At 37.6% G+C, this 25,170-nt stretch overlaps 1 protein-coding gene across 25 annotated transcripts in view; it reads left to right on the top strand.

Moving 5' to 3' along the window:
• The window catches only part of Pam (peptidylglycine alpha-amidating monooxygenase), a 299,955-nt gene that overhangs the window by 174,069 nt on the left and 100,716 nt on the right, over window positions 1-25,170 (top strand). For all 25 annotated transcript variants that reach the window (XM_029565911.1, XM_029565915.1, XM_029565909.1 and 22 more), the window contains exons 5-7: window positions 10,193-10,280; window positions 21,772-21,857; window positions 23,292-23,375. In XM_029565911.1, the coding sequence (XP_029421771.1) occupies window positions 10,193-10,280; window positions 21,772-21,857; window positions 23,292-23,375 (258 nt within the window). The remainder of the gene's footprint in view (window positions 1-10,192; window positions 10,281-21,771; window positions 21,858-23,291; window positions 23,376-25,170) is intronic.

The raw sequence follows: 25,170 nt of genomic DNA, 5'->3' as shown, positions 1-25,170 counted from the left end.
GCTTCCCACAGGAATTTATATTATAGACCTGCAAAGCCAGAACAATCTACATTTATTTTTCTCCACTTCGGTGGTAATCATAGCAATGACAAAATATACCTATAACAACACTTTCTGAACAGAACTGGCTCCATACTTGATCCCTAAGAATGAAAAACCATGCCTTGAGGAGGTGAACATTGCCTGAAGGTTTTTCTGTATAGTAGTGGATATTATCAAGAACAAACTTAGGAAAGACAGTGCTGAATTGAATAACTTTAAAAACAGAAAAATAATTTAAGTTTCTAATTATAGTTCCTTGCATAATCCCAAATGTGACTTAAAATACATTCATTCATCCTTGTGTTTGGCAGCCCAGGAGAGAATGATATTTACTCAGAAAATAAATTTTCTCTTTACTAGTATTATATCATCTCTGTTCAAGTTCAGGGGTAGTTTCAACACCTACCAGTTCACAGTTGCTTTGAGAAGAAGGCCACCCTGCACACCTGTGTAAATATGGTTGTCATATGTCACTGCAGTGTTAGGTATGGGTTTCACACTAACAGTTACTGGATTTTTTCTGGAGGTTGGCGGTACTGTATGATTTTAAGACTGGTCACTCTAAGGACTATAAATATACCTTGGAATGTGTTATTGCTGGCATAATATTAATGTGTTTACTTTCACATAATTTAAAATGGAAAAGTATAAATGAATATATTCAGTCAAACAAAATATTCACAGGGAACACATAAAGCTCTATGTTAGGACCAGGTTACTAAATATTTATTTTTTTAGGCACTGCTTCTAAAGTTAAATTGTTCCAAGTTCTAAGTTTTTTGTACAGTCTTCTAAGATTCTGGGTAATATTTTCCAGCATTTCATCCTTCTTATATTGCTGGGAAGACTTCATGAATGCTGCAGATTTTCTTACCTGTTTGAGTAGATGTTTCATCTGCATTATGAGTCTTTGATGTGCTATCCTCCAGGGACTCTGACACCAAAGTTTAAGTGAAATCAAATTAAAACTGTAAAACTGAAAACCAAAGAAAAACTTGAACAATCATTTCTATAGAGGAACAAATAAAGGAAAGGGCTTGACGCATATTGGATAGATGACTAGATAAAACTTTCCCAGAGTTTTGGTTGCATGGGGACTAGCATGCCCACTTTAAGGGATTCTTATGACAGAGATGATCTCTGTCATTTTTGTGGCTTGTCTTCAATTCCAGATCTCAAAATGTATCTTTAAGTTAGATTTCACAAGGCCCCTTTATAAAATTAGGTTGAGCATAAAGCATTGTACAGACCCAGAATTTTTCTTCATGTTTTACAAATATGTTATGTCAGCTCTGTTTGTTCATTCTTTTCTTAAAATAGATGGCTCCTGAGGGACAGCACCCAAGATTGATCTTTGCCTCTCCATGCATGTATATACATATACACATGCACATACCTATGAAATATGAATAATTCACAGTACTTGTGTTTGTGACTATTTAACTCATTGTTTATAAATACATTTCTTAATTTTGAGAAATTACCATGAACATCATCGTGGAATTCATGTATATATGCACCCACCATGCTTACCGTGAATATAGGACATCTGTATTGTATTTTTAGACCTGTATTGAAATAATAAATTTGAATTAAAGTAGATGTTTGGGGAAGTACCTTAATGATGATAAGAAAATTTATATTTTGAAAAATTCATAGCTTTTCCTAAAACATGTCTTTTGTTACAACAAGAAATTAGGGAATTGCAATGGGTGAAGGTAAGATAAAATCTGCATTTGACCACTGAACTGTGGTGCTGTCTAAAAGGTGTTTTACACTCAGAGGAATTGGCTCTGACAGCAGACCACTCAGCCAAGAAATTTGACTGTCATCTTCATCTACTTGCTTTCCCTCACATGGATGACCAGTAAATAAATGTGTCTTTTCCTTACTGAATGATGGCAGATCCCTATCTATCAAATTGTTCTATACAAATGAGGTAGAAGTCATTGAGTTTAGAAATAGATGAAATTAATCTAATGATTCATTGATTTTCATTTTCTTGGGCCTCTGCCTTGAATATGGAATAATGTCTATTACAGAATTGCATGGTTGGAATAGAATATTTCAGATGTGACCATACTTAAAATAATGCTGAGGTGATCTGAGCATAGTTTGAAAACTGCAGGAATACTGTGATTTTAGTCATGCTATGGGCCCACTGTATACTGTGATGATGAAGACCCAGATCTAAGTAGGCACACTGCTTAGATTTACATTTTATAAGCCTGATAGCAGAAAACAGAAAGGTGGGTATGTTCACATGTCATTCCATCACCCTCCTGCTTCCACACAGGTGCCCGAGTATTTTTTTTTCCCTCCTTGCTAGAATTTTTTCCAACTTCAATGATATAGCCTTCTGTCTCCAAGATGAACATTTCCAGTAGGCACCATCAGAATGCTCTCAGTTTTTCATTGAAAGATATTATACATAACAAAAATAAAAAAGATGAGACTAGAGGTGTCTGATGAATGGCTAAAAGTCTAATTTCCTTGGTCATAATCTTGAGGTAAAAGCTCCAAGAATTTGTGAATGTCATCAATCTTCTAGTCACTGAAAGGTCCTTGCTCAGACATGACTAACCCTAACGGCCCCCAGACTTTGCTCAGGTAATAAAAACAATGTGTAAGAGTAGAAATGGGAACCATTTAATTACATTTTATAAATCCAAGAGCAGGGATGCCTTCAATTAGATACAATAGTATAGTGTACTCAGAGAAAATTCCATGAGGGAAGTAGGGAGGATTTGATCAGGACCTGGAAACTTAGCCTCTTGGCATATACACAGGGTGAAGAATATTCCAGGGGCCAGCAAAACGAACACAACTATGTGAGGCAACATCCAAGTGATTAAAAGTGAGTTCAAGCTACACCATTGCCTTTAAATCCCAGCCTCACCTTTTTCGGGCTACATGCACAGGGGCAAGTTACCGTACTCCTGTCCCTCAAAAGCTCATCTATTTGAGAAGAAAAGAAACCTGATTCATAGTATCTTTGTGAAAAGTAAATCAGTGACTGACATGGTGTAAGCTCTAGTGAATGTTTGCAGGTATGGCTACTGAGTGAGGAAGGTTACATTATGAGAGTAGAGAGGGCAGATAGGGAGTTACCATGTGGAAAATGTGGTGAGATAGGAGACTGACACAATATTATGTATGGCCTTAAAAGGCTAGCACAAGAATATAGGTTTGATTCTGTAGGAAATTAAGTGAAGACCATTGCCAAAATAACACTAGGAAAACGGAGCTTATCGATGATTATACTATTTTATCTCTCATAGCTTGGCTGATAAAGTCTATTTACAGATTCTTTAATTGTTATTGTATTATCATGAAAGACAAATTTAAAGGCTGGTTTAATTCCTTCTTTGAGTTGGACTTTCTTCATTCATCAGAATGATTCCATTTGAAATTTTGCAGATTTAAAGACAAATTTAAAGGCTGGTTTAATTTCTTCTTTGATTTTGGACTTTCTTCATTCATCAGAATGATTCCATTTGAAATTTATGTTCGATGCATTTCCTGGTTAATTTTCCAAGAGCAGCTGAAAGTCCTCATATATTAAGGATTCTTTAAAAATTGTGCATCAATGTCCATACTAGCAAGAGTTAAGGAAAGTTTCTGTATTAAGCTTTCTGACTTAAAATGTTCAAGCAGAAGGTTCTTCCTTTAGTGCAGAATGATTTTATGGTTATGGGGAAGCCAGCAGATGCAGGCTTAGCAGTTAAGAGCATTGGCTGCTCTTGAGAGGACCCGGGTTTGATTCCCAGCACCCACATGGTAGCTAACAGCCATCCATAACTCCAGTTCCAGGGGAATCCAACGCCCTCTTCTGACCTCTGCAGGCATTGCATGACACAGGTACACTTACATACATGCAGGTGATACCGTCATACACATAAAATTAAAATAAGAATTACAAGTAAAATATTTTCAAAAGAAATGTTTAAGAGTAATATTAAGGTTTGGGGACCTTTATCATTTTAATAATATCTGTTTTACTATTTAGTTTCTTAGACCTTACACTTCATCAGTTGTTTTAAATATGGCTTGAACCACTGGAATATTAATACAGCGACTCATTTATTTACTTTTTACATTTATTTATTTGAGAGGGGAGTGTGTGCACATATGTAGAGGTAGACAACAACTTGTGGAAGTTGGTTCTCTTACCATGTGGGTTACAGGTCGTTAGGCTAGGCAACAAACACCTGTACCCTCTGGGCCATCCCAACAGCCCTCTCGTATATCAGCTCTTTATCACAAATATAGATGTATCCACAAGAGGCCCTATCTGTATGCTGGCCTCAGACCTTGGGTCATGCATCTAAAATTACATGATCTAGCAGTACAGGGCTCCAGGAATCTCTTTTAATAGGACAACTCTGAAATGTTAGTTTTAATCTTTAGAAATTATTTTTGAAATTTATTTCAAAGAGATTTTGTTTCTTCTGTTTGCTGTCTACATTTAAAAGATCATTACAATCTCAAATTAACTAGATTAATTAATCAAAATCTGAGTATGATTACACAGTAGAATATATTCAGCCACTAATAGCATTGATGGTAATTCAGATCACCTGAGATTTAGCTGTGGAACTTCTAAAATGTATATTTACCTGAAAATGACCTCTGGAGAGTTGATTGAGATACTGATGGGGGACGGGAAGCTCCTCTTGGATTGACCTAGGCTCACCTTCCTTCCTTCTTTCCTTCCTTCCTCCCTCTCCCTCACTCCCTCCTTCCCTCTGCTCCTTTCTTTTCCCCCTTTCATTATTTTGTGGTGCTAAAGATCAGACTCAAGGCCTTGAACATGCTAGGCAAGTGCTTTCCTGTTCACTGAGCTGCATCCCCAGGCTTTATTTCTTTTTCTTATTTTTTAAAAAAATTTTACTGCTGATTGAACCTCGAACCTTGTATATGATAGCCAAGTCTTCTACCATAGAGTTATAACCCAAACTGACCTTAGTTTTAACAAATACCATAGCTAATTCTAGAGTACAATACAGACTGAAAAGTACTATTGAAGAAAATTATTTAACAGCACCTAGTAATATCCTTAGTAAAGTATATTAAGGAAGCCATTTGTTTATATAGTATGATTCAACTGGGTGGAAACAGAAGTAAAGTTAATAATGGTTATCTTTAATCACACATACACACACACACACACACACACACACACACACACACACACAGCAGTTCTAGAATGCCAAAGTTCTGCAGATCCAAACTTGAATTTGCAAATCTGTTGCTTTTTCTGTTCAATAAGTTGTTTATACAAGGTTGATGGTATTTCTGTAATGCATATTTTTAGTTAAAAAGGGTGATGTGGCCATTTCCAGTTGTAACTTAGAACTGGTTAAGTGCATGTGAATATCTTCCAAGTCCCTGGTTCCTCTACTAGGCTGTGTGTGTTCTTCACAATCTTTCCACATCCTCAGTCTGGCTGATATATCAAACTTGACATACAGACCTAGGCCTCAATATTCACTTGGAAAGGAAAAATGGAGACAGAGCCAAGTGCTAAATGAAAATCTCTCGTAGGTCACATTCTTATAAAATTTTATGACCCTGATTGTTGTCTGATCACAGCTAAAGGAAGCCATAAATCCCAAAGAGCCTCATGCAGTTAGTACAAATTTTGCTTAGAATTCCAGAAATAGACCTAGTTATCTTTCTCCTCAGTGTGCTGTCCACATGCCTACTGTTAAGTCTTTCATTTCAGATGACGTTACCCTTTGAGAAGTCCTCCAACCTCCACAGTTCAGTGTCGTCGTATTTCCTTTTATTAGTGTGCCTGAGTTACTATTTCTGGAGTTTTATTCCTTCTGAGGTCTTTAGTTACTGGGCCTTACCTATACAATTTTCCCTGATCTCATACATCAAGTGATCTTAACTGTTGGCTCCCATCAAGACTGAAGTACCATTCCCAAGTTAGCTACTGCTGTCTTATTAATGACTTTGAAGGCTGGTGGCACTTTTAATCTTAACAGCCGCAATACTCCCATGCATTCTTGCAAGGTTGTGTTTTTGAGCAATCTTTCACCCTTCCAAGGCTGACTTTGTTTATTCTGCACATCAGAACTACAAATGCTGTCACTATTACCTGCTACCTCTTTCCCTCCCAAGACCCTGTCTTTGTAATATGATGGGGCAGGGAGGGATGGGGGAAGAAAGGAGCAATTTCCTTTAAGATACAATTTCCTTTTACTATATTCTGTTTCATGTTCTATTGAAATCTCCTTCCAAATCATGTGTGTGTCTTCTGTTCAGTGGACCTTATTCACAAGTGTGGGTGGACCTTATTATTTCTATAGAAAGTAGGAATAGAACCAGCCCAGGAAATGAACCTGTCATGCTAATCTTTTCCCATTTGTCCCCTTCCTCACACTGGCAGCAAGCCTTTCAATGGAATTGTCTAAGTGTTACATTATTGTAAGTCATCTGGTGTTTGCTTTAGATTTACATTTCGATATGACACTTTTTTACTTGAGGTATTTTTCATTTCAGCTTTCAGTGAACTATACTTTGATCCATTATTACAAAGATACTTAGGTATTATATTTTTTCTCTGGGATATGAAAAAAAATGGTTGATATCCTGTTTTTACCTTGTACCTTGAATGCTTTTAGCATTTTAGTTAGATATTGAGTTTCTGGAAGAATGTATGAATCAGGAAGAATAGATTTTATGAGAGGGAACTGTGTAATTTTTTCACTACCACTTAAAGACTTTTTTTCTCTAGTTTTAGAAACAAAATCAAACCTATATCTAGTCAAAATTCAGTGTGAAGTAAAAAAGTAGCACTGAGCACTTAGTCTACTAAGAGAGAACATCAGAATCAGTTAAAAAGAAAAAAGTATGGTTGAAGAATTTACTTTTGAAGGGTTAGACTGTGACCTTTACCACACAGAGGATAAAAGGAGATCCCTGTGCATAAGCAGAGGCCAAGACTAGCTCATTTTTTTCCCTCCTCATGAAAACCAAGACGTGCACGTCACCGCCTTCACCGGCTATTCCTCAGTCACCGCCTTCACCGGCTGTTCCTCTCATCACCGCCTTCACCGGCTATTCCTCAGTCACTGCCTTCACCGGCTATTCCTCTCATCACTGCCTTCACCGGCTATTCCTCAGTCACTGCCTTCACCGGCTATTCCTCACGTCATTACCTTCACCGGCTATTCCTCACGTCATTACCTTCACCGGCTATTCCTCAGTCACTGCCTTCACCGGCTATTCCTCAGTCACTGCCTTCACCGGCTATTCCTCGGCTATTCCTCACGTCACCGCCTTCACCGGCTATTCCTCACGTCACCGCCTTCACCGGCTATTCCTCACGTCACCGCCTTCACCGGCTATTCCTCACGTCACCGCCTTCACCGGCTATTCCTCACGTCACCGCCTTCACCGGCTATTCCTCACGTCACCGCCTTCACCGGCTATTCCTCACGTCACCGCCTTCACCGGCTATTCCTCACGTCACCGCCTTCACCGGCTATTCCTCACGTCACCGCCTTCACCGGCTATTCCTCACGTCACCGCCTTCACCGGCTATTCCTCACGTCACCGCCTTCACCGGCTATTCCTCACGTCACCGCCCTTCACCGGCTGTTCCTCAGTCACTGCCTTCACCGGCTATTCCTCACGTCATTACCTTCACCTGCTATTCCTCTCGCCTTCATTTTTTCCCATAAGTATTTTCTTTTACAAAATTACTGGTGACCCACTTTTTTCCCCAAAAGGTTCTTGCCTTGTTTCTCAGGGACAGCCCACAGTGTTAATATATATTTTGTTTTTTTTTTCTAATGAAAAAGATTTTTTAATGAAAAAGTTTGTTTTTTTAAATGAAAAAGTTTTTTTAATGAAAAAGTAGCATTAATATAGTTTTAAAAAATAAAGTCTCCATTGGTGTTTTCTGAAGGAATCCTGACAGCTGAAGGCTTTCCTTGTCCCTCTGTCCAGAGCCACCTCCAAGGCTCCTACTTGCTTCTGGATGCTTCTGTCCACCTGTACAGCTGCAGGTTTTACCTGTGGGGGACTGCCAAATGTACACTTCTCTACTTTTCAAAAGAGGGTTATAGCTCCAACTTGGCTGAAAATTTTGGCCTGGTGCCTATGACTCAAGTTATCTTGCATCTAAAAGCTTAATTCTTTTAATAACCTACCTTTGGCTTTGAGGGTTTGTTACCAAAATTCCAGGGGTGACTCAATGGTAGGAAACCATCTGCCCCACTAGGAATCTAAAGGGAGGACATCTACATCAGCTACACAAAAGCAAAGGACTCAAACTCTTATTTGAAAACCATTCATAGATACTCAGTTATGTTTTCTTTTACTGGAAGGACAGTTGAACAAAAAAGGTAGGGGCGGCAGAGATGGCTTAGTTGTTAAATGTGCTTCCTGTTCTTCCAAAGTATTCCAGTTCATTTCCCAGCAGCCACCTTTGGGCAGCTCACAACCTGTAACTACAGCTTCAGGACATCCATCCACCAAAATAAGTTTAAAGTGAATAAAAGACAAATAAATGGCATGTGCTTACATCTCGGAGCACTTCTGATTTTGCTTCTGCCGAAAACGTCTCTAGAGAGGTACCTGGGAAGATTCTAGAAGGGAGCAAGGAAGTGTTTCACCCAATTTGAGAATGGTCTGTTCAGATGGACACCCTTTTGTTACCTCTGTTCCTCTGGCCAGCAAATGTAGGCTTGCTAACAATATGATTTTCTATGAACTGTGAACTCTTGCAACTTTCAATTTCTTCTTTCCTTCCAAAACATCTTCAGTCTCCTAGTTCTTATGTATTCTTTGGTGATAGAAAACAAAGCCTCAAGTTATGTCCTTATATAACCATATTCTAGCCATCCTCTTTTTTAGCTTGTTAAATGATAGTGTGAAAACCTCAAGATTTGATTTTTGAGCTTCAGGTTCTTATTTTCAGTACAGTAAGTGAAAAGCTTTTGCTTTTCTGTGAAAGCTGCAAGTCAGTGTGAGACAGAATAAGTGTCCTGTGATGTCTGGTCAGCCATGCCCTGCAAGTCTTGTGCTATAGTGTGCTGTCGAACATTTTTATCTGATAAATACTCATATCTTGGTAAATATTGTCAGAACAAATAATGTTTTAGTAATTTTGTCATGGAGCCAGATATAATAGGTAAAGGTTATAGTTTCTCATCCAACACCTGCATCTTAAGATGATTTTTTAACAATTTGGCATTTTTATATGTACCAGTAACACATAAGCTACTACTGCATCCCAAGTAGCATTTATGCAAAGACAAAAGGAACAACAGTCCCATTCCAGGAAAGGGAGCTTATGCTTAATAGCAACTGTAGATAGTAGATCTTTCACCATTGGTTTTAGGAGAAAAAGGAAAACACTATTACATAAGTGTCAGTATTGTTTTAACAAGTGCACTCCGTTCACCTCCTATGATATAATTCCACATCTTCTATATTTTCAAAAAGATATATTTTCCACATATATTTTTGTTTCCTGAAAAAAATGACTTCCATGTTGTGTGCATGTGTGTGTGCGTGTGTGTGTGTGTGTGTGTGTGTGTGTGTGTGTGTGTGTGTAAGATATAGACACCCACTGACTGCTATTGTTATTTTAAGGTGATATAGATGTATTGTGATCCTTTGCTCATGTTTTGACCACTCACTGTGGCTTCTGTTTTACTGCATCATTGTGCAATGTTTTCTGGTACACAGGACTCTGCTGAAACTGAGAAGGAAATATAGTGTGAATAAATAGCCTGGAGCTTTCATTTTATACCCACATAATATTCTCACCACTTCAAAATGGATCATCCATTTTAAAGTATGTGCGTGTGTATGGCTGTATGTGTGTGTGTGTGTGTGTGTGTGTGTGTGTGTGAGTGTGCGTGTTAGTAGTAGTAGTCATTATCAGCCTATTTATTATTATTTTCTCTTTTTAATATGCAATGGTTACTCTCCTGCCAAATCAAACAATGAAGTCATACTCATCTTAAAGAATAAAGCAATTCAAGTATCAGGGCATTTTATTATTAAAGCATCAAAGCATCGTTGTTACAAAGATATTCAGACCATTCAAAGATGTAGTCTCTTGTGACATTGGAGCATAGACTATAACTTGTATTCACATTCACCTATCATTTTCTCATAACAGTTGACTTCAAGCCTCGTGCCAGCATGGATACTGTCCATCATATGTTACTTTTTGGATGCAATATGCCTTCGTCCACTGGAAGTTACTGGTAAGGACTGACGGGCTCACAGCATAGAAGGGTATAGATAATGTGTGCTTTTTACAAGTATCAAGTGTATTTGTGGAAAGATTTTACAGTTGGTTAATAGATAAAGAGTACTGTTCTTTGGCACCATGTGGTTATCATAAGTATTTAATCTACTATGCAGAATATCAGCCTTTGTCACTGTTTTAATAAATGTGCTGTCCTATATAGTATGTTCAGGTACAGAATGCTTGCATCACACAAATAATTAAATTACTGATACTCTGATGTTAATTTTTGTACACTTCATGATTCCATCCAACAAGCATGCGATTCTGTTCCTTGCTTGTTATTTTGTTCTGTATACTTTGCTAGATGATCAGGACAGAACACTTCATTTATCCTGATGACACTGAAAAGCAAGTACTTTTTACTTGCATTTTACAGACAAGAAACCTGAAACTCAGGTTTACTAAGTCATTCAAAGAAACAGCTGGTTGGATTCAAACCAGACCTTAAAATGTATGACTCCAAAATCAAAATAATTTCCTTTGTACCATGTCATCTCCTGCTCATTCAAGTAACTGTTGTAATTTTGGAAATAATTTTAATCACTGTAGTAAATTTTAATATCATGTCATAAAAAATCAATAAACCTTTATTAAATGTCTGTCATAGTATGACAGTAGATGATGTGGGTGAGGTTCTGGACTGAATGTGTTTCCTACTTCCAGAAATTTACGCTATAATTGTCTTGAGATTTTCCTTTCATTGTGTTCTTTGGTTTGTTAAAGATCTGTGAACTCTGAAAACAGCTATGCATTGAAGCCTCCTATTTTTCACTGACAGTCAGAATCACTGTTAAATATTTAGCAGTCCAGAATGACTACAGTTGCAAAGGCTCTGTTTTGATATCATGTCCCCACATAATAATCATGTAGACCGACAGACCTTTCTTGGTGCATCCTAATAGTCATCAGTCTGATGTGAGGCATACAGCAACTGCTTTCTAGTCATTTTTTAATAAACAATTGTAATATGTATTTGGAACTGTTAAAAGCACAAGGCAATTAGTGGAAATCTCCATGGACCAAGTACCATCAAAGCATTTGTTAATAGGCTTAAGTTATTTGATGAAATGGGCATATAACATAGGAACAAAACTCATGTGACTAGGTTTATATAAAAATGGAGTCAGCAAAACTTATTTAAATATGCTTTGATATCAATATTTTGGTTTTCATTATTTAGTAAATTTTGTAAAGTTCTACATTAAAAGATTATTCTTTAACAATCTTCTGAATCTTATGCTGTAAATAATATCCTTTGGTTTGTATTTTTAAAAATATCTCTTCTTCTGAAATTAGCAATATTTGCTTTTAGATTAGAATTATTAAAAATAGAAGGAGCTTGAACTTTTTAGATCTGCTTTAGCTTCACCCTTGGTTGAAGGGAATGAGAAAGTATGATAGCACTTAAATGCTGTTATGATTCTGTTAAGAAAAATCGTATGAAATGAATGAAGGCTTGTTTACTGTGTCAAGTTAAGAGAATGCCAAAAAATCACATTATTTTGACCATTTATAATATTGATTAGTATTATTAAATATACTGTTTTTAAACTGTATATTTGAAATTTACTGACGAAGCTTCCAAGTTGAGGGGGAAAGATTCAAAGAAAACATAAATTGAAATAGGAATTGTGAAGTAATTGCTATATGTATGTATGTTTTGTTAAAACTGTTACTTGAAAAACAGGAAAAAATGGAAAACCAGTATACTAACTAGCCAGATTCACTGGGTAGATTATTTCACTTATTTGGTTTATTTGGTTTAGGGGAAGATCTATACTAGGTCAGTCACAAAACCTATCTATGATAAATAAAATTCCACAATTCCATAAATATGCATGGCATACCAACACTGAATCCACTGAGAAAGGCATTATTACTAGAAGTTGGAGGTATGTGTAGAGGTTGATGCATTTCAAGCACATGGCCACTGTGCTTTTCCAGTATGCTACATCGATGAGTAATGAGTAATTAGAATTCTTAATAGCACTGCATCCATATCATTTTTAATGTAATTTAAAGTATCTGTCTGGTAACCCATATTCCCATTTAGTCTATAGACTTCTAATAATTGACTGTATAAACATAAATCAAGAAAAAAATCGATGCTGTTATTCATCTTTTAACCAAGCCCAACGTCTTCATTTAACATTCTAAAGATATAGGATATGTTCAGTATGCAAAGTAGGAAACATGCATTCAATAAAACTTCTCTATTCACTCAGATTTTACAATCTAGTCTTACATTCCATTTAAAGTTAGTATAGATTATTTTCCCCCAATGGTTGGCAAACTCTGTTCCTCTTTTGAAGAATTAGAGTTCATCGCACTTGATGGACTGAAAGTCTGGGTTGTTTCAAAGGACATTTCATCTTCTAGCCCCACTGCCCCACAGGCTCAGTGTTACAGATAGTTGGTAGATGTTTCCTGCTATTGGCTTTCCTTTTCTACCACCTGGATCATAATGCTAACAACAAAAATCTATCTCTGTCAAAAGTTCTACATTCTTTTTCTAAAATTTAAGTAATGATATTTGTCACACTTATTTTGTAGTTGCAAATCTATTATACAACTGCTCCAAGATACAGAAAGCATTTAAATAAAATCTTTCAAACTCTCAAATGTGTTTTTTTGTATGATACTTGTACTGGCTGTTGATCCTTACTATTAAGAACTCATTCATGTTCTAGGAAAATCTTCAGTGAATATGAAGCTATTTTAACAAAACAGTAAAAATGTAATAAGATATTTTAACAGTGAGGTTTGGATTTCCTCTGTTTTGTTAGTTAGCATTCCTTTCTTCCCCCGCTCCGTACCTTTTCACACAACGTTCTGTTTTCATTTCCAGATCACTGGCAAATAGGTATATGGCTTTAAAATAATAGGAAGCACTTTTCCTCTGAAATTAAGTTATAATTCATCCTCTGTCTTCAGGCAGCACTTTTAATATGAAGGCAAAGAACTATTCTGATGATGTTTTGCTGCTGTGCTGCCCTCCTTTGCTCTTTGTAATTGCCTCTCTCTACTGTTCATTAAAATATATTTACAGTTATATTAAGTTTACAGGAAAATAGTAGACACAGCATGAAGCAGTTTTCATTATGTAGTCATTTTAATTTTAAAGGTTTTTTTTTCCCTTCTGCACATTCCAGTCTTTTGTGTCTCATTCCAAATTAGCAGCTCACAGTGGTAATGTGTCTAGTTAATTATATGCATGCACACTTAAACTGCATACATTGACGTGAACCTTTTAATATACTGTAGGGTGGTCCCTTTATAGTTAGAGTGGGCTTGATGCTCAATTCTAAATTAACATACCTCTGGAGGATGCAAATAAGGACCAGTTGATGGGAAAGCAGCAGCTCTGCTGACCCATGTAAAGGAAGCAACAGTACCTGTCAGTTGTAACCTTAATACCTTCTTTCCCAGGCTTTTAAAGGAGGAGACAATTAACCACATCTAGGGACAGCAAGAGGGAATGGCATGAAGATGGAAGTTTGCTGGACTTGACTAAAGTGTAGCAGATTTGTTGGATGAATAGGAGTCATAATGAGCAGGTGCTTTACCACTCATCACATCCCAGCCTGCCTTTTAGGGAAAGCAAGAAAATGTAGATGATAAACACGGAGCAATTTAATCTACTACTGAGCTCCACTAAAAAAACAGTACATTTTTAGACATTGGGAACTAAAATTTGGATTGTTCTATTATCTGTAATGTACTATTTCATCTTCATTCTAACCATTTTTTAACTGCTAAGTAGTGATTCACTGAGAGTTTCAAGATTTGAAAAAAAATCATGATTTTTGTTTATATAAACTATTTGGGGATTGGGATAATAATGTTGGAGGGCTGTTTTTTTAATGTGTGATTGTAGGGCTTTGTATTTTCTGTTCTGTTACCTGCAGAATGTGATGCTTAAAGCAGCTTATGGCAAACACTAAGATTTTGTGTTCAAAATAAGAGTGATTTGGGGCACTCCTGACAGCACAGTGACTACAGATAACGAGTATGTACGTTTGCTTCAGAGATAGAATAGAGAGTTATAGAAGTGTTCATCACCATTGAAATGATAAATGTTTTGAGTGTTTGAGGAGATAAGTATGTTTAACCTGACTTCAACTTTATACAAATGTGAACTTCAGAACTTGGCATGGAGGTGCATGGCTTTAATCCCAGCACATGGGAGGCAGAAGCAGGTGGCTCTCTACGAGACAAAGGCCAAGCCTGGTCTACATATTAAGTTTCTGGCCAGCTGGGGCTACACTAAAAAAAATGTAAACATGTATCACATATTACATGGTATGCCACTAATATGAACAATTTTATGTTACTTATGCATCAGGTAAAAAATATCCAAAACACAATGATAACACATTATATAAACTGGGAAAAATAACCATGGAAGTACTGAGTTGTTGGGCTGAGTGGGCTTTTCGTGTGTCTAGCTTCTACTTTGGTATGCTCATACATGCATAACTAAAGCTATTTTATTTCTTATAATTAATTTTTTATTTTAAAACTGTTCCTAGTCATAGTGATGACCAACTCATCTTTAAAAATCAAAGAGGATTTCTACAGATTATTTGATGTTTTTTTAAAAAGAAGAGTCCCAGCTGGTGAAGCGAGGCTATTTCATGTTCTAACTGGAATCACTCTCAAGCTGAAGCAGTGATGTTTTACCATCCTGTGAAGCTTTAGTTTAAATCCCTTTCAACTGCTTCTATTTATTAACCACCTGCTGTGTCTTTTTAAATGCCACAGTCTCCACAGGGTTATAGATGCTGATGAGGATAGAAAAAGTAGCTAAAGCATATGTAGGCCTGTATGTAACGCACCTAAGTAAAGCATAGGTATACCTGTATGTAACACACCCTACTTGGTTACTCATTCAAATGACTTTATTTTACTGGTGTTGTCATTTTCTAGATAAGGCCACAGCTTTGCTGCTCACCTCCTAATCATGCTTGGTTGTTTGCGAGCAGGATCTGCATATGCTGCCTTTTGCAGCTTTTCCATATCATGCCACAGCAATACTTAAAGTGCCTTCTGCATATGAAACTTCTAAAATTCAACAAATTAAATTTCTCAGCATAAATAAAAATAACATGGCCTCTAAAATCTATGCCATTCTTTGTTTTAAGTGCTATAAAATGTGTATTTAAGGGTAGTAACAATTTTTTGCTGGACTAGAATAACCTCTCTCTGTGTCTCTCTGTCTCTCTCTCTCTCTCTCTCTCTCTCTGTCTCTCTCTGCCTCTCTCTCTCTCTCAAGGTGTCTAACCCAGATGGCCTCAGACTAGCTATAAAGAGAGGCTGACCTTGAACTGATGATCCTCCTGTCTCTATGTCCTGAGTACTAGGATTACAAGTATACCTCAACCTGTTTATATAATGGTAGTGATCAAACCCTTGGTCTGTTGCATGCTAGGCCAGCATTCTATGAACTGCGCTACATCCTCAACCCACCATTTCCTTTATTTAACCTTAATATTGTAACAGTGTTATATTATATTTCATACTGGGATAGAAAACAAATGTATCCATAGGTTAAAATATAGTTGGCACCCGCTCCTAAATTTGAGTCACTAATGATGTTCCCTGGCTAATAGTTGTTGATAGCTCCATAGCATCTGCCCAATTCTTAGTAGACTGTCTACTAATGCCGTGCTTATAAACATTTTGAAAGTTTCCATAGAAACATACACTCTATGATTTCGAATATTATCTTTACTCATAAGACTAGCATCTGTGTTAAACAAGACAACAACATTAGAGCATAGTGTTGTATTTAGCATAAAGCCAGAACTTCAAAATTTGGGCATTTTGCTAGTTGTCACAAATGTTGGTCAAATGACTTAACCTGTATGGATAGGGCTTCCAGTCCTGCCTTTGGGGGCTATGATGAAAAGTAAGTACTCTACTATACATAAAGTGCTGGGTGTAGTGCCTCCCTAGAAGTGATAGCTTTGTTTGGCACTGAGAATGTGTGTCTCACACCCTCTGCTGTTGCAGACTTCCTTGCCTCCTTCATTGGGGTGAGGGAGTAGGGGGTAGTCCCTGTGATACTGTTTATCAGGATACTACTCCTTAATCACCGTTCTTTTTCAGCTTTCTAATTGGGTATCCTTCTAATTACTCAGTTAATCCATATGCGCTACATTGAAGTTCACATAGGAGTATCTGAGTTGGCAGAAATAACTCCATGGGTTATACAGCAGTAAATCGTTTTTGAATACTTAACTATACTAATGCCATTTTGAAAGGTGACAACTTCCCACCCATTCCATGGCTTTTTATGTTGTGTTTCTCAAAGAAATCTTATTATTTTGTGTGAATTTTTCTGGTTATGGTTGCTAGATGCTCAGTGTATTACTACATTTGGAATGAGGACCTGTCTTGGCTTCTTTTCCTCCTGCTGTGAAAAAAATACCCTGGCAAAATATCTCAAGAGAGAAAGGATTATTTGAACTCATAGCTCAAGGGTACAGACCATCAGGACAGGGAGGTCAAGGCCACAGGAGTTTGAGGTACTTGGTCACATCACATCTACAGTCAGGAAACAGAGTAATGAATGCTAGTTCTCAGCTCACTTTCTCCATTTTATGTAATCCTTGATCTCCACCCAAGTTATGAATGTTAGGGATTGAACCCTTGCAAACCACCATTAAGATGAGTCTTCCTACATCAATTAACCTAATCAAGATAAGCCCTCACAGGCATGCCCAGAAGCTAAATAAACCCTCACAGGTGTGCCCAGGTGCTTGTCTCCGAGGTAATTCCAGAGTCTCATTGACAACACCAACCATCATAAGGCATACAGCTTTAACTTCAAGAAGGGATAATTTGGATTTTATAATTTTAGCCAGAAGAAGAAATAAGGAGTCAAGTTTCCATCTTCCCTGGGCAGCTTGAGTCTTTATATAGCCTTTAAAGAAACAACTAGAGAGTACTTAACAGTCAGTTATGCTTTGTTTAGATAATTCAGCATGACAGGTTAGCACAGCCAGAAAATATTCATGCCATCCAACGGGCTCCCTGTCGATTAGAGGTGAAAAGGCTTCCAAGGAAAGATCCAAGAATCTAGAATTGCCTCAATTTCAAAAGTTAATTCTTGTCACTTTTTTAAAAATTATGAATGCTTAGGGATTTATTCACAATAAATCTCTTCACGATTTAATGGACTTAATCCTCAGGGGCCATTAGAAGAAGCTGCTAGAATGATAGGGAACCTAGTTGCTGAGGCCTGTGATTACAGTGACCTTTGATCGAAGTTTCCATTGGTTTCTGGCCTGAAGATTTGTCTTAGTAAAAAGAATAGTGAACACCTCTTTTAGGTTTGTAAGTCCCTCTTTGCAAAGCCAAAGCACACTGTCTTTTTCCTGTTGGTGATTATGTGGAGAAAATACAATGCCATTTTTATTCATAGAATGTGAGAATGCTGTCTGCCACTCAGCTGCACAATCAGCTATAGAACCTATTTCTCCTGGCCTCACATTTTTCCCTCATCATTTAGTCTTCACATTCATTAGGTTAGAGGATTATTTTTAACATCCTAGTATCTTCCTGTGAGTAGTCATTACTCAGGCTTGTGTTTAACGCATTTGAAAATTACGAGGTAGTTTTACAAGCTAAAAGTTTTTTAAAGATTCATTTTCAATAATGTGTATGTGTGTGTATACTACATGTGTGCTGGTGCTCAAGAAAGCTAGAGGAAAGCATCAGATCACCTGAGCTGGAGTTACAGGTGTTGTGAGCCCCATGTTCAGTGCTGGGAACTGAACTCAGGTCCTCTGGAAGAGCAGCAAGTACTCTTATCACTGAGGTATCTTTCCAGCCAGAAGATCTGTTTCTGAAGCTATTTTATCAGACCTGATAAAAAATGAAATATGACATTGTTGCTATTTTGTGATTAAGTCAGAGTAGCTTATTGCATTTAAGCTTTGATTTGAGAACTGCATGTACAAACTGTCAGGTATGACAGTATCAATAAAAGCTTATCTTCAGATAATGTTCTCTGCCTGTAAATCAGTGTCATGAATTGCCATGGAAGTGAGGAAGGCATCTGGAGCTGTGAACTGTGCTCTAGCTGTGTGGCCTTTGGACTTGCTTAAACTGACTAAGCTTATTCAACCTTCAAGTACAACCCATTTTCAGTGTTCTTAAGAGAGTGAAAATAAGCTGATTTATACCAATACCAAATAAATAGTAATTCAAGTATGGTGGTCATTATATTTTGTTTTTATGAAACTTTGTTTTTCCTAACCAAAACCCTAACCTCCTATCTCAGGCCTTGACCCTAACTGCTAACCCTTAACCTCAATCCTAATGCATAAACAGGCTTTAGCCTATATTTTGTTTTTAATCCTAATTTTTAAAAAATATTTTAATTTATTTTTATTTTATGTGTATGAGTGTGTTGCCTGCATGTGCACCTGTGGCGTGCAGTGCCACAGAGGTCAGAAGAGGCTTCGGATTCCCTTGGAACTGGAGTTAAGAATGGTTCGTAGCCGCCATGTGGGTTCTGGGAATTGAACCCAGGTCCTCTATAAGAGCAATCAGTATTCTTAACCGCTGAACCATCTCTCCAGCCCCTTAATCCTAATTTTTTAATTTTTACTTTGCATATGACAGTGAAGTCTAATTTCAGTCAGATCCCTTAAGTGTCTGAAAATGTAAATTTGACTAAGCACAGAAGCAAACTGCTCAGCATATTTACTACATGTTTACTAAAAGCCCAGCAGGATTACAAGTGCTATGAACTCAGTGATCACAGTCCAGCTGGAGAGACAGATGGGTAAGCTGAGGTTCAAAAAGGAAGCTGAGTGAGATGGAGTCAGAGAATGTTTCCTGTGGAACAAAACTGTAGCTGAATCTGGAAGGACTTGGGTGTATGTTTTTCCAGCAGAGAGCTAGAAAGGAGTCTTCCAGGCAGAGAGAACAGTGGGAAAGAAAGACAGCAGTGTGGCATGAAATCGAGGGTTTCATCTGGAGATATAATGAGGTTCCAGGTCATAAAAGACCTTATGTGTTGTGCTGCAATGTTTGAGTTTCATCTGGGGGAAGCATTTAAAAGATTTTTAAATGTTTTATTTCTTGTGTATGAGTCTTTTACCTGCTTGTATGTAAGTACACCACGTGAGTGCAATGCATGAAGAGGCCAGTAGAGAATGACAGATCCCTGGAACTGGGGTTATGGTTGTTAACCATGGTATGGGTGCTAGGACCCAAACCCAGGACTTTTGCAAGAGCAGCCAATGCTCTTGACTAAGTCATTTTTCCAGCCCCACATTTAGAAGATCTGAGCCAGTAAATGGCATAGATGTGTACTAGAAACATTTACTGAACTGGTCTTCTTTGTTATATACAATCTGCTTCTATTTAGTCATACATTGAAAACTGACTTGCATATCAGAGGAAAAAAATATCAAATTGATGTTAGGCACTTGGTTTTTTTTTTTCTAAATATTTTATTTATTATTTTTATTTTATGTATATGAGTGTTTTGCCTGCATGTATGTTAGTTCACCACATGTGTACAATGCCCACAGTGGCCAGAAGAGGGTGTCAGATCCCCTGGAACTAGAGTTACAAAAGGCTGTTAACTGCCATGTAGGTGCTAGGGCTCAAACCTGGGTCCTCTGGAAGAACAAGTGTTCTTAACAACTAAGCCATCTCTCTAACCCCCAATGTTAGCCACTTGTATATTTATGATCCTTGTTAGAAGGTAAGATAATGCCTTCCAAATCCTTTTAAAACTACTTTGTTGTTTTTATTTTAATGTGTATGAGTGTATTGCCTGCATGTAAGTAAGTGCACTCATATCATGCAATGCCCATGGAGGTCAGAAGAAGGCATTGGATCCCCTGGAACTGGAGTTATGGATGGTTTTTAGCTGCCGTGGAGATGCTGGGAATTGAACCCGGGTCCTCTGCAAAAACAACCTGTGTTCTCAACCACTAAGCCATCTCTCCAGCCCCCAGCCATCCAAGGGATTCCTTTGGTTCTGGGTCCCTCACTCTTAATTTAGACAGATAACAGCTTTGTCTGCATTGGCTTCCTTTCTTCCAGCCCATTCCTGTCTGTAAACAGGAAATGCAGTAAGAGTTCCTGCCTCTGAGTTTGTCAGACAGATGGTCTTGCCAATGCAAAATTTTTGTATAAGTGATCTAGTGTTCCCCAGGTCTGCTGCCTCAGTTCCCAAAATGTTCAGGAAGCCATAACAATCTGCCTTCACATCCTCTCCAGACCATGGTTCCTCTGTGAGCCAGCTACCATCAAAGAAGCTGTATTTATCTTTGTTCCTGATAGTTTTCAGCCCTTTCCAATCTACCTAATTTCCTGCCTCTGACCTTGTTTGGCCCCAATTTTCCAAAACACACACATATAAAAGCATTATAAAGAATATAACCTAACAATGTTTTAAGCAAATCTAATTCTATCACAGAACAAACCGAAAGCTATAATGTTGTTAGAAAAAAATATGATTCAAGTATCAGCTTATCATGTATTAAATTAGGTCTACCAGATATCTTGACTGTACTGGTCCCGTTTCACATATCACTGCAACAGCCCTGTAACAGGGCTTTTTATACAAGAGCTACTAAGCTAAGGAGAAGTGATAAGCGCACCTAAAAATCACAGCTGTTGGGGTGGTCAGAAATAGAAGAGCGGATAGTCTCTGTGCTTGGGCACCCTTCTCACTATACAGCTCTGTCCTAAACTGGGAATTTTTTTAATTGTGTTTTATTAAATAGTGCATTACAACATGTAGTGTCATAAGGTTTATAAAGTGATTTCACTTATATCTCATTTGATTTCCAGAATGACTGTGAGATAAGTATGATTCTCCCTGCATTACAGAGAGAACTAAGCCAGTAAGATAAGTGACTTGCACTACATGAAACAACTTATAAATGGCAAACCAATATTCACAATCTTTTTAAAGTTGTGTGTGTGTTTCTGTATGTGTAATCAAAAGCCCTTTAAGCTGGGTGCAGATAAGATGTTTTGCTTACACTACTGTGGGTTGATATTTGTTGATATGTCCAAAAATGTATTAATAACACTGACTCCCGAAGGGAAATTTGAATGACATTCCTGTTGGTCTAGACATTGCATTGCCATTTCATTTCCTTTGGATTATATAGAATTTTGAGTTACGATTGCCTTTCTACTTGATTGCATAAGAGTGCATTCCACATATGAAGGTATCAAGGTATAGGTTTTGTATTTACAATACAGAATTGTTTCCCATAAGGCAAGAAACAAGAAAACTCCCTTTACAGGTACTTTTGCTGGATAGAAATTGGCCAGGCTTCCTTGGGATCTTTAAGCTGATAAGCATACTATAACTATGTTTTGATGTACTTTAAAACACCTGCCCCAGGTTGGACCAATTTAGTTTTCAGTACTTGAATATTCACCACAGCTACTTCTTTCAGGTTTTGTGATGAAGGAACGTGTACAGACAAAGCCAATATTCTCTATGCCTGGGCAAGAAATGCTCCCCCAACCAGGCTCCCCAAAGGTATGTCAGAAGTCTGTGGGATGGTCTTAAGTTCCTGTGTCTACTAATGGTCCTTTCTAAAAACTTTTGCCGCTGTTCCACACTGCATTTTCTCACTAAAAGTGCCAGTGTCATCTACTGTGTCCTGAATCAGTTTCTTTTCGATGGTTACTTTTTCTCACCTCTCTTTGGTAAGTAGTTTGCCCTCACAAGAGTTCAGATTGAATTAGAAAATAATCAAGTATACCTCAAGCCACCTTGGGTCTGAGGCACAGTGGCTCTTGACAGCAGGAACGTTTTTAGGAGCCAAGAGAGCTTGGAATTAAATAAGTTGCTGTTTCAGCAAACAGTGATGTTTTTTGTTTTTTTGTTTTTGGATTCCTGGAAACTAGATATTTAATATGATGCCAAGGCTCAGGCTGGCTTTCTGACTTGACCTGTAAACTGTTGATCATTTCCAATGTCTGAGTGAACTGCCAGACTTTCATACTGCCTAGATCTTTGGGAATATTAAAGTGAGTGTGTGTTCTGTTACAGAATGCCATGTGTGAGGAGTGTTTTATGGGCACGCACCCACTGTTCCTCCTTAGCTCCTGACAGCATTGCTGATTGAGCTCTGCTTTGCATTGCTTCAAACCAGCTTCAGAATTCTCTGCCACTTGCATGGCAGGCCTAAGCATCAGAGGACGGTCTGCATTTTTATAGCAGATTTTTTTGTTTGCTGCATGTGAAGTTTATCTGTATGTTTTTAAAGTATCATCAGCAAACTCTGTATCTATTGACAGTAACACTGTTACAAACACTTCACATTCCAAAAGTTCACTGACATCCTGGACTTTGTAATCTAGTTGACATCTGGTTTCTTCAGTGTCTGTTTTAGGGCACTTTGTTTTCATATGGGAACAGAAGGATTCTTGTGTGATATTCCTAATAATCTATTTCCTATAAACAATTAGAAAATTAAAGTGACCATGAATATGTGTAAAAATGAGAGAATATTTTTGTGTTAAATGGTCAAAAGGGACAGAATTTTATTTTATTATGTTTCTTTCTGAAAGAGTGATTTGTTTGATGAAAATACAAGGGACTACTCTGGTTCTATTTTTGTTGTATTTTGAGACAGAGTCTTCCTGTGACCCCAGCTGGCCTGGAACTCTCTATATAGACTAAGCTGACATGGACCTCACAAAAATCTGCCAGCCTCCACCTCCCAAATGCCACTGCTACTCTAGTTCTAAAGTGCAAACTATGAATAGGACTTTATCAGAGTTCCGAGAAGAAATGACATATTAGAAATTCTGGGCAATGCAGCTTTTTTCAGTTTCTATATGACTATTTCATATGCCCTATGTTACTTTATTTCTTAATGGGTTTCATGACTAGCAGCCCACAATTACTACTATAACTAGCTAAAACATCAATTTATAAAATATTAATTTGTCTTCAACTGTTTAGGTGTCGGATTCAGAGTTGGAGGAGAAACTGGAAGTAAATACTTTGTCCTACAAGTTCACTATGGGGATATCAGTGCTTTTCGAGGTAAGTTTCAAAATGTTGACGCTGAGCAGAACTTTCAGTACTTTATTGGTTAAACCGAATGTGCTGTTATCAGAATAATAAAATGAAAGATTACCATACACCCTGTCCAGTAGGGACAACTGCCTTTGTATACTTTAATTTGCAACTCCTGAAGAAGTGACTTTGCTTTTAAAAGTTTTTTCTGTGATGCAAATATCCACCCGCTGTGCTTTCTCTTTTGCTGACTTCCTGTGTTGTCTACCTACTTGCTTCCATGCCCATCAAAGGTGTCACTCATTATACCACCACCAGTGTGTTTGGTCACCTTAATCACAGCCCTTGGGAGGCAGAGACAGGTGGATCTCTGTGAGATTGAGACCTGCCGGGTCCACATAGTGTCTTCAGATGGACTGGGACTAGAGAGTCCCTGGTTTAAAAAAAATAGTGTCACTCATTACAAGCAACACTGTTAGAAATCAGGGAAGGGGACTGGCAGTTTATTACTATAAGCAAGCCCTGGAAAGAGGTTCTGCAGTACTGGAAGGTCTCAGACACTCCAACACCTACCTTGTTTCATGTATAATCTACACAAGCCTTCTTCATGAACTTCTCCATTGTCCATTGCACAGAGCTCAGTCAGTGACTAAACACTGCTAAATCCTCCTAGACATATGTTGCTCTACCGCTGTCTATTCTGCATTTCATTTAAATACCCCTTTTCCTACTATAGAATCATTGATGTGAGGAATGGGCCCTGTTCCCAGGGCAACTGCAACTGGTGATTATTATTTGCTATACTGCATTTAGCCAAATTCCAATCACATTTTGAACCCATACTCTTATGTTCATGAGAGTGTAAATATTAACAGAATTCAGTGGCTTATTGGGTTCTTTTCCTGTCCTGTGTTGACATATATTTTCTCCTGGATTCTCTAATTTAATAGGGTACTTAATAAAAACTCATCCAATACATTTCCTTTCATTCAAGCACACTGTATTTCCATCCAGTTAATTCTAGAAGCAGATGTGTGTTTGCACCTATGAAATACCCTCTGGGGCCCTTCTTTCAAGATCCCTGTGTGGTGAGGAAGGTCCATAGAATAGATTCTCAGTCATCAGAACTGGGACAATAAATAGTCTCCCTCTGGAAAAGTATAATATTTTGTAACTGAAAACATAATTAGTATCTTAGTCAGATATTCATCAGTTAAACAAGAACTTGCAGCCTAGCCTATGAACCGAACTTGAAATGAAATATTTTTCATATTAAAAATACCCTGTTATAGCCCAGTAGTTTTCCGTTTATGCTTCAGAACCTAATCTTAAATTGTGAGCGCTCTGTTACTGAAATGAGGTTCTGTTGAGAACAAAGGGATAAAATGGTGTTTGAGCTTGGGGAACAGGCCAGACATCATCTGCTCTAGAATTCTGCTGGTGTTAGTGGAGCAGGCAGCCTCTGAATGCTGACTGAAACACTAACAAAACTCATGTTTTGAAGATGGCAGTCAGGTCTTCCATGAGTCCCACAGCCCACCACACCCCCACACACTCACAAACCATATCCTCTGTCCCCTGTGAGACTCCGGGCTCCATGGAGAACATAATTCTTAGTTTTTTTAGCACTCTTGATAGAGGCTGGATGCATTCCTTAGAGAAAAGGAATTAGTGATTGGAAAAGGAATTAGTGGTAGGCACTAATATTTGAAAATCATAATATTTTAGTAATCTAATTTTTTACTGATAAGTTTATTTTTTATAATTTATGTTTAATATTAGGGTAATAAAGTACTGATATTTTAATATATAAACATACTAT

Source organism: Nannospalax galili, unplaced genomic scaffold (assembly GCF_000622305.1).
Source record: "Nannospalax galili isolate Female #2095 unplaced genomic scaffold, S.galili_v1.0 scaffold578, whole genome shotgun sequence".
Classification (NCBI taxonomy): Eukaryota; Metazoa; Chordata; class Mammalia; order Rodentia; family Spalacidae; genus Nannospalax; species Nannospalax galili.
Note: the sequence above shows the minus strand (reverse complement) of the source record. Positions and strands in the feature narration are given on the sequence as shown.